The sequence below is a fragment of the Coloeus monedula genome, assembly GCF_965178545.1.
Source record: "Coloeus monedula genome assembly, chromosome: 3".
Lineage (NCBI taxonomy): Eukaryota > Metazoa > Chordata > Aves > Passeriformes > Corvidae > Coloeus > Coloeus monedula.
The window spans coordinates 53,786,318-53,796,765 of NC_138783.1; the positions used below are offsets into that span (position 1 = coordinate 53,786,318).

The following is a 10,448-nucleotide window of genomic DNA, read 5'->3' on the forward strand; positions in this document are numbered from 1 at the left end:
CATGGCGGCGCGTGTGGCTCCACAGCTCCCGGCTAGTCGCAGGTCCGAGCCCGCATTCCGCGGTAAGGCCGGGATACCGGGCTGGGACAGGGGTACCGGGACACTCAGGCACCGCAGGACACCGAGGGGCCGAGCCGCCCCCGCTGCGGGCCGCCTGCTCGCGCGGAGCTGAGCGTTACTGGCCGCCGTTGCAGCCTCGCGGGTCGCCACGGCGGGCGGCAGGGGAGCCGGTGGGAGAGAGGAGCTGGGGAGCCGGTGGGAGAGAGGAGCTGGTTGCTCTCTCTGGCCAGTGGAAGGGGAGGGCAGGAGCTCCAGGCGAGGTCGGAGACTGGACAGGTCTTGGCAGCAGCGCTCGCTGTCGTGGTCTTACAGCTTCCGAGCGGTGCGAGAGGGCGTACGAGACTTCAAGCTCCCTTGACACGGCTGGGGCCGGTACGGACCCCGCCCCACCCTGTTCCCTACCCCAGATAGGGGTCCTGGGATGGAAGCCTTCCCTCCTGACAAACGGGACGCCCTGACGTTAAGGGCATCCCCTTGAAAGCAGCAAGTGCGGCGCCGACCTAGACCCGCGCTCTTCTGCTTATTTACTTTCTGACCGGTTCGGCTTCTGCAAGTTAAAGCAAGGAAGCTGCTTTGGTGGGGCTTTGCTGTTTGTGTGAGGGGCGGTGAGAACCGCTTCTGCAGCAGAAGGTGCTGGGAGGCTCTGGGATGCACGTCGAGCTCTGTCTCTTGGCAGGGGCTGCTGTACGAGCTGTGGTAGCTCCTTCACAAGCCGGTGATGGACGCTGCCTTCTGTACGCTTTTTCCAGAGAAGGGCAAGGAGCTGGGGAAGGGTCTGGAGCACAAGTCCTATAAAGAGCGGCTGAGGAAGCTGGGGGTGTTTAGCGTGGAGAAGAGGCTCAAGGGGGGACCTTATCAGTCTCTGAACTGCCTAAAAGGAGGGTGGAGCCAGGTGGGGATCGGCCTCTTCTCCCAGGCAGCCAGTGACGGGACAAGAGGACACGGTCTCTAGCTGTGCCAGGGGAAGTTTAGGCTGGGCATTAGGAGGAATTTCTTGACAGAAGAGGTGGTTAGGCATGGGAGTGGACTGTCCTGGGAGATGGTAGAGTCACCATCCCTGGAGGGATAGTGACAGCTGTTCTCAGAGCCTTTTCAGGATCACTTCGTGCTGTTATTAACACTTCCAGTAGTCTAACATTTGTGACAGTGGAAGAGAAGCAAATGATTTTACAGATGGTCAGTTGGGTTCATGTGCATGATGTTTGTGATGTATGCTATACTTGCTACTGCCACAAGTGAAAAGTGTGCTTGCTGAACCAACAGTAACTATGTGAAATACTGGACAGGCATCCAGAAGATAAGAGCAAGCCGGACTTCTTCACGTCACAAAATTGTGTTTCTTTTAGCTTAATACAGCAAACCAGCCATCGTGTGTAGCTGTGAAATTACATTCAACCATCCCTTGAATTTTGCCTTTCTCAAGAAATGTGAGAACATGTAAGATACTGAGATGTGAAAACTAAAGATTTCTTAATCCGTAGTGTCTAGATGCTTTTCTAATTGCATTTCCTTCTTGACTAAGAAAGTTCGGCATTAATATTTCAGCTAAAAAAGTAACAAGTCTGTCTTTCTTAAAATCTGCTAGAACAAAGACGACAGAAAGTCGAAGAGTATCTATCAAGAAAGAAGACTTTTTCTGGTGTGCCCATTCAAGAAAACCAGACATCGATCAGGTAGTATTTCTACTGTGGCTTTCATTCTCTTATTTTTATATTCACTAATGTTCCTTCAATTTAATCTCACCTGGCTTCTGTAAGATCATCTGATGCAAAGATACCACTTGCTATCTAGAACGTTCATTTTCAGGCATATGCAGTAGTACCACATCTTTTATGTAACACATCACAAAGAACCTGAGGAAGAATTTGGATTTGTAACCTTGTAAACAGAGCTGTTTTTCTTCTGAGTTGTCAATACATTTTCATAGTTGCTAGGAGTCAATACTGGTCTTGGTGGTTTTGTAACTTTCTGGGTAGTCTGATGCCAGCTCTGGTGCCTGACTGAAGGTTTTGGAACCTGTCAGTGTGGTAGGAACTACGTGTCCTTCTTCTGACTTGCCTCAAATGGCCTGGGCTCTCATGATTGCAGTAGCTGAGCTTCAGCTTCTTGTGCTACTCCCCTTTTCCCCTCAACAGCAGCATTTAGAAACTTGACCTTCTGTACCAGATGCATCAGACTAGACAAGTTGGTACTCATTCTTAAACATGAGAAATTACACCAGCAGTAAATTCCAATCTGTTAGACAGCTCTTTATGATGTAAGAAGGGATGTTTTGCAGCCTGGGTTCTGATCAGTGGTTGCTTAACCATTTGTTTTTGCTGGAGAAATAGTACAAGCTAAACAGAAATGCTTCAGTATGAGTTCATTCTGCAGACTGCCAACTGAAACATGTGAGCATCCTCTAAAAATACATTCCTTTGTTGCATGATTTAAGATGTCTTTGTTTTTTTTTGGTTTTTTTTTTAAGCAGTAGCAGAACTAGGAGAGCGACTACCAGTAAACTGCAAGACAAATTACAGCTCTCAACGTCTCCTAAGCCGGAAATGGTAAGTTTTTGACTGATACTTATACTGATGGCACTCTGTTTCTATGGGTACAACATTCCACTTACTTAAATTTATTGATGCTGTATGACTTCCAGAGCATGAGAAGTTTGCAGGTGCAGAGGTGTGGTTTGTTAAAACTTTTAGTCACTGCTTACTATATGCTTTTTGGGAAACTGTCATATTACAGTAGGAAATGGATCATATTGCTATTCACTTTGTACCCAACAGGAGAGAGAGTTAAAGAGGATACCATTATTGCTGAAATAATGCTTAATTTTTAACAACATTTCTCAAGAATCTCAGAGGGGTTTTTGATACATTTTGAGTCTTTGGGGGAGTTATTTAAAATCTGAGTAAGGTCATCTGTCACAGTAAAAAAGTTTTCTGTTACTTGGAAGAAAGCCAAACCATTAACAAAATAAACTGTTAAGTGTTTAGAGTTTTTCAGTGGTGTGCTGGCAAAACTAATGTAATCAGAAGTAAATGCCAATACCTAATCAGAGTTTAAGGGAATGTGTTCCCTGTATCATTTCATGTCACTTTCCTGGAATTAAGATGCAAATGGCTGTGCTGCTTTGAAATAGCAAAATAGAGATTCTTCTCCAGACCTGTCCTCAGGGAAAGATGAGGTAAAAATAGACATAAGACCTGTGTTCATGGTAGACAGTTTTGAGTTTGGCTTTCAAAATATTTGAGACCTGGAGTTACTTGAGGAGAAAAGCAAAAAATTTAGAACTTCAAAACAGTGTTGAGGAGAAAAATTCCAAAAGAGAGAACAAATGTGCTTTCTTAGAAATTTCCTGAAGGGACATATTTTGTTCTGTATAAATATCTTGTGTTAAAGTTGAGTTAAGCTACGTAGCTTCCTAAAATAAGGGTCCTCACACTCAAGATCTGGCTATGTAGGCTTTGTCAAATCTAACTACTAGGCCTCAATGACAGACCAGGAAATGAGATGCAGTGTAGTTTTCCTACAGGTCAAGGGCATCTTCCTTAAAGTCTGCTCCTTCAGACTTCCATGTGTCATTCACATGGTTTTTTCCTGCCTTTGGATATTTCACTCTTCCAAAAGCTGCTGCTTGGACAATGCTGAATTTGTTGCTGCAGAGCATCTTTTTTGGAGGAAAAGACCCCTCTTATGAGGGGTTGTGCTGAGAACATGTGGCTGAGAGTTTCAGTAAAGCCATGTAAAACTGATGTAACTATTCTCAGCTTGCAGCATCCTATATCTCAATTGTAAGATAAATTCTCCCTCTTCTGGTAACATCTCTTAGTGCCTTAATTACTATTTTACTCACTATCTTGTGTTAGTAGGCTATCCACACTAAGTGGAGGAATGGTGCTGCCTTTAAGTGATGAGGTATGCAAACAGATACTGCTTTTGACTATATACAGCCTAAAGCAACTACTTTTTAACTCTTCTAAGAAGGTAATTTGGGCAGTTAAAAGCCAGCAGTTGCTTTAGGAGTTTTATTTCTTACTTCCAAGGCAGCATTTAAGCAATTTTTACTTGATTTTTTGATGTGAATTCTGCAGTAGTAGTTGATAAATAATCTACTCAGTATTTATATGTTGCTTCTGTAGGCACCTGGCATTTACTGTTAAGCACTTTAGTCCTGTAAATCATTGGAAGCCTCTTTGGAAATAAGTAACATGCAGCATGAACGTACTTCTAACATTTCCATGGACTTGCTTTTGATTTCAGGAAAATAAAGAGAATGTTGATAAAGTGTCATGGGACCACTCAGTTGTAAGCTCAGAAACAAAAGTTACTTTAAACTCTTCTGCAATTCCACTGACAAGTTGCCTATCAGGGACAAATGGTAATCTTGAAGATCAAGATCCAAAGAATAAAGTTATTGATATAAAATCTCAGCATGTATCACTTAGCAAGGCCTTCTTGGAAATAAAAAGAATTAAAGAGAAGCATTTGATAGCAGAAAAACAAAATGCAAGTATCAGTGCACCAAAGAAACCAGCTCTTGGCAGATATCGTGGCAAAGTTATCCAATCCAAGATAAATTCTTTCCGAAAAGCAGTAAAAACTGAGGGGGAAAAGAGTTCTTTGCCAGACAAGAAGCCTTTTCCTTCTGCCACCAAACAAGCAGCAAATTCTTTGTCCACGAAAAGCTGTAATGCAGTTCTGAAGACCATCAAAGTCACAAGCAACCCTAAGTCTGTAAAATCAAATGGTGTCCTGCCATTTCAAAGCAAACCATCTGACAAAGCTGCTACTAACTTGCAGTCTGGTCTGAAGAAACAGCTGACATTTGCAGTAGGACCTGCAGTAGGACCAAAGAAAGTAACAGTCCCAAAAGTGGTTGGTGGAAGGGGACCACAGCCATCAAAGGCTGCGTCCAGCAATCCTGATCGCAGAGTGTGGGGTGCGAAGAAATGCGCAGATTTCTGTGAAGATGCAAGACCAGAAGCTCCAACAAAATCAACTTCTGTTGCTCCTGGTACAAAATCAGGACAGAATTCTAAAATGGATGGCAACAGAAAATCTATTCTGCCAAAAGAGTCAGCAGAAGAGAGAAGGTAACTAAATTACTCTTGGAAGCTATTCAGGCCTTTTTTCCCAAGAATAGCTAGACTCTCAAAAACAGAGAACTAAGTGTTTGGACTTGATGCCCAAGGACAACAGACTAAAACTTTAGACCTAAACTGAGAAATCGGGATTTGAATTGATTGCAAGAGCTTTCCAGGCTTACAACTCTTCCTGTGCAGTTGAAAAATAGATGTTGCTGGAGCTGTTTTTTAGTCTAAGTGTTGTGACAGCCTTAAGTATGACAGATAATCCTGTAAATTAATTTCACATGCATGTCACAGTTTAAAAAAAAATGACTGAGGCAGGATGTATATAGATGGGACCATCTTTACAGACTAAAGGAAAACACTTGTCAATGACATTTTTCAGTTTAGTGAATGCAGTGTAGACAATGGGTGGGGATATGATTCACAGTTTAAAAGTTATTTAATATTCCTCATATAGAGCTCCTTTTAGTACGTCACATTTACTAAAAATTGATGGCCTAGGGGGTGGAGTTGAAATGAAATATTAAGACTGAATTATGCTTCACATCAGTTTCAGATTTTATAAATTGTTTGATAGGATTGTTTTGGGCTGCTCTCCACTCTGTGTTTTAAGAGATTAGGGTAATTTGGGGGGTGTAAAGTGGATTTAGTCACCGCAACATTTGTGTCTTAAGAGACTAGTTTCTAGTTTTCTGGTTTGAAGTGGGATTGAGAGAAAAAAAAGTGATACAGATGAATAATTCAGAAGCATTTTTTTACCTTCTTTTGACAACAAGGGTTTGTAACCTAAGTCCCTTGTTCTGGAAGGGAAGAGATTAAAGTGTTTTAACCTGATAACTACCTAAAGAAGATAGTAATATGTGTCGTTTTGGAATTTCCATGCAGATCTAAAAGGTAGCTTTATGCCTCTTGGGATTAAAGGGAGAAGACTCAGACTACCTGGAAAGTGTATCTTGGCATGATTTACCCTAATTATCATCAGTCAATGTAAAAAAGAGATAAAACATCTGTTATTTTAGCTGATAATATTCCTAAATGCAGAGCTCGCCTGGATGAATGGAGGGCATCTAGAGGAAAAGCAATGAGACGACCTCCTATATATGCACTTCTGGGACCCCAGTCTAAAAGTGAAGAACAAGAACTCTCTGCTGCTGATATAGAAAAGGTCAACAAGACTCTGAGTGAATGCCTGCAGTTAACAGAACAGGTACTTGGACCCCTGCCTACTGAGTTCTGATCATATAGGTCCTGACAACATGTAAATCCTATGGGCATGCTAGACCCATGTGAATCAAATAGAGGGGACTAATTGTTCTCCAAGTTAAGCAATATCATAGTCTTTGCCAACAACTGAAGAAATTAAGCTTTACTAACTTACTGAGCTACTGAATAAGTATAGGCAATAGTGGTAATAATAGTTGTAGAACTACAATGTAATGAGAGTAGCTAGAAGGAATTAACCTATAACAAGTTTGCATTTCCAGAAACTTGTCTGTACTTCTGAGAAAGTCTGTTTCAAGTAGTTCTGAAGATGCTTGTACATCTTACTACCCCTTCTACTTACAAGACTGTATAATTAATTCTAATTTTGAAAAATAGGTGAATCACAATTCTGCCACAGAAAAAACCCTTGCTTTCTAGTTTAAAAGCAACAACACTACAGCACCTCAATGTGTCAACTGCATTTAAATCTCTACTTTTGTGTTGACTTTAGGGGCATCAAGGTGATGAAGTACGTGCCATGCTGGAAGATCTGATACAGAGCATTCCTGGGGTTAAAAAGCTTGCAAAATATTGGATCTGCTGTATGCATCTTGAACAGAGCGGCCATCTTGAAAAGCTTATTGCTGTCTATGAAGAGGCCATTTTGGCAGGAGCAATGGTGAGCAACTTTTATTAATACCTGAGATTAACAGTTAGAAAGGCATGAAAGTATGGCATGTAAAATACAACTGCTTCTGATTTCATGAAATACCTTTATAGTAGGAGGAGAGCCATATGACCTACCTGACCATTAAATAATGGATTTGGTTTGCTCTGTAACCACTGTAGATACTACTTTGAAGAAGAAAGGTTTAGGATCATCAAATTACCATATGATGTTCTGCCTAGAACGAATTAAAGACTGAGACTAGTACCACTAGAAACCCAAAATAGAACTTAATTTTATATTTACTGATGGACTTAATTTCTGTGCTTTAATATCAGCAAGATTTCAGAGCATCAAATACAGCTTTAGCACACCGAATACTGAAAAGACAGGATTTACTTTTGTTCTGACTTAATTCTGAACAGCACTAAATAAAGGATTTGTAATATGAACATCATGTGACCTATTCCACTTTCCCTGTAACTATTTTACCAATCAAATAAGCTGAGATGATAATTCATTTTGGAAATGTCTTTCTGAAACAGTACAACTTTTTTTCAGCCCAAAGAGGAATTGCGACACACACTAGTAGATACAATCAAAAATACTGAAAGTCTTTGTAACTCTGAGAATGGTAAGTTTGAGTAATCTGTTCTAGTTATATGTCTGACTTGACAGGCAACACAAGCTGTTTAAACTATTTGTACTGATATTAAATTTTATTTCATGGAAAATTTTCTGTGATCATTTTATACTCAATTGTTTTTGAAAACAATCTTGGCTAAGCAAATCCTATTCAACAGTGGGTATGTTAAAATGATTTGGGATGCTCTAGTATTCAAACTTGTTACTTTAACTTTATCAAAGCTGTGTCATCCAGCTATTTCAGCCTGATAATCAAAGAGTAAATAAAAATACTCTTGTGAGCTAAAAGTCAGTGCCTCTGACACAAACCCCTTCACTACCAGAAGTGTGGTGGTTTTATGGCAGAGTGTCAGTTAAAGGTTGTAAATATTCTAATTTTGGAAGTAAAGTAGCCATAAATATTCCCCTTCAGTGTAACATAACCTGACAAGTATCTGAACCCAGAAACTGGCTGAAATACTTGTTGAGAGCTGCTGCACTTGAAAAGGAAGACAATGACTTCTCAGGATGTGTATTTAGCTTGAGCTTTCAGGTTGCAGGTTCTTGAAGGTGGCTAAAATTATTAGTAACTTAAATTGTTGTGGCTCAGACTCAATGCATACTCAACTTTTATTCTCATGTAAAGCTCTAAGATTTCAGGTATCTCTCTAAAACATTCTCTTTAGTTGTAATTAATTGCAGCTGTACTTTCTTCAATGTTTTATTTTTAGGGGCAACTGTGATAGAAGCTCATTTAAGTGAGGTAGTGGAAGTCAGCAAGGAACCAAATTCACCTGTAGAGCCTGTTCAGGAAGCCTTCAAGGATTTCTGCCCTGATGATGACCAAAAAGCAGAGATTGATAATAAGAGGGCAGAGAAAAGCAGTGAAGTTATCAAAAAAGAAGAAATTGATTTAGACTTAAAACCAAGAGAAGAGATCTTGCCAAAAAAGAATAAAAAGCACAAGGCTAAAGAACGGGCAAAAAAGAAAGGAAAATGCGAAAGAGAACAGAATGAGGATGGGAAAAAAAATATGGCCCAAGCAGTTAATTCTCCTGAGAAGGAGAATGACACATCTTATTCAATGAGATACAATCTTCCTACCACACCATACTTGGAAAGGTAAGATTACTTCAGGTAACCATGGAAAGTCTGTAGTGTCTGGAGTAACAGTACTGTTTGTGTCCTGTTGAAACAGGGAGGCACTGCATTTATGAATACTTAGTTGAAAGCTCTCAAGAACTACATTTTTAGGATTGCTTCCTCTTCCTGTAGAAGGAAGTATTTTTAAGTAAGCTCCTCTATTTACTCAAACTGTTTTGCTTTATGAATGGTTCACTACAGAGTAACCAGACTTCTGTGGCAGAGACCAGATTTAGGATTCCCTCCCACTGTCAACATGGCAGTAGCAGTTTTACGCTGAACTAGGTAAAGAGAAAGTAGGTGTCTCCATTCCTCCTCTTTTCAAATGTAGATAAGGTTTCATGTCATATAACACAGAATTAGTGAACAAGCTGTAACTGTCCTGTAAAAATTATCTTAATTGCGTGTTGAGGCAAAACCTGGGTAGTAACCTCAGTACAAACCAACTAACACTTTTTTTTTCTTTTTTCTTTTTTTTTTTTTTTTTTTTGGCCATAAGTTTTCTTCTAAGATAGCAGACTTAGGAAAGTTGTGCTCAGCTTTGACATCTGATGGAGTTGGAGTCCTGGCAGCTGTCCACTGTCCCTCATAGCCAGAAGAACAGTTTCCCCGTAATGGAATAGGAAAGAATCTTTCTTTGGAAACTCTTTTCAGGAGTTTTTCTGGGTTAAAATATTTTGCCTAAGAAAAGAGTTGTACATCTGGTTTTAACTAGATGAATGAGAAGAGGCTCATTTCCTTTGGCTATGGGAATGGGAAAGAGTTGAACAGGAATTGTGATTTGCTGTTTCTGCTAGTTGCTGCAGAAGTAGCTTGTATGATGGTGTGCCTATCTGTAATGTTTTTTTTTTTTTTACTTTTTCCTAAGTGTGAAGGTGCATTCTGAGGCAAATGACTGCAGTGCTAAAGATCTGAAAATCGTAACTCCTTTGCGATATTCTCAACGCATTCGGGAGAAGATGTGCAAGCTGCCTGAGGGTGTTAAAGATCAAGATTCGTGTGTCTCTTCACTTGAGCAGCTGGGAGACTTGGAATCAAAAGCCACTGTGTTTATCCACAAACACAGCAATGCTCTGCAAGAAACAAGTGCTGAAATAGAAGAGTAGAAGTAGTGCTACTGCTACAGGGGTGTTAAAGATTTCATACTTTTTAAGGGGAGTTGAAGGGTACTTGTTTTATGCAGCTTTGAGAAAGGAGCCTATCTACAGTTTGAGTAGATGGCCTGAGCTGAAATTTGACTGCCTGAGTCACTAAACAAACTTTTAAAGTTTCTGTCTTTTCAAAATTGCAACAAATCCTGTCCTGGTTTAGTACTAGACTAAACACTGTCTTTGTTTCATTAAATTTTCAATTAAGGACTAGGTATAATGCTTCATGTTAGTAGTTGATTGTGGTATATAGCTAATATCTACTGTTTTCTTGTTGCAACTCCTATTAATTGCTTAGAGACCCTCAATCTTGTAGTTTAAGGAAACAAAGTAATGTAGGTGCATGTCTACACTGACAAGATTTAGCTTCAAAAACTGAAGCCAGCTACTATGGTGTGTGCTGAATTTGCTGTCGTATCTAGTTTTAGGGCTGCTTCAGCAAAACAGTTTAATCTCTTCAGTTACTGAGCTTTGTTCATTATCAAGTAATCCTAGATGAGGTCTGATACACTACTTACTGTC

General features: G+C 40.3%; 1 protein-coding gene across 1 annotated transcript; it reads left to right on the plus strand.

Moving 5' to 3' along the window:
• Position 1: 1 nt before the first annotated feature.
• On the plus strand, positions 2 to 9,884 carry CKAP2 (cytoskeleton associated protein 2; the record flags this gene model as incomplete). The annotated part of the gene is made up of 9 exons (XM_082279000.1): positions 2 to 62; positions 1,646 to 1,733; positions 2,531 to 2,606; positions 4,312 to 5,144; positions 6,183 to 6,348; positions 6,856 to 7,023; positions 7,573 to 7,645; positions 8,367 to 8,757; positions 9,647 to 9,884. 9 exons carry the CDS (start codon positions 2 to 4, stop codon positions 9,882 to 9,884), a joined length of 2,094 nt encoding a protein of 697 aa, XP_082135126.1.
• Between the last annotated feature and the right edge of the window lie 564 nt (positions 9,885 to 10,448).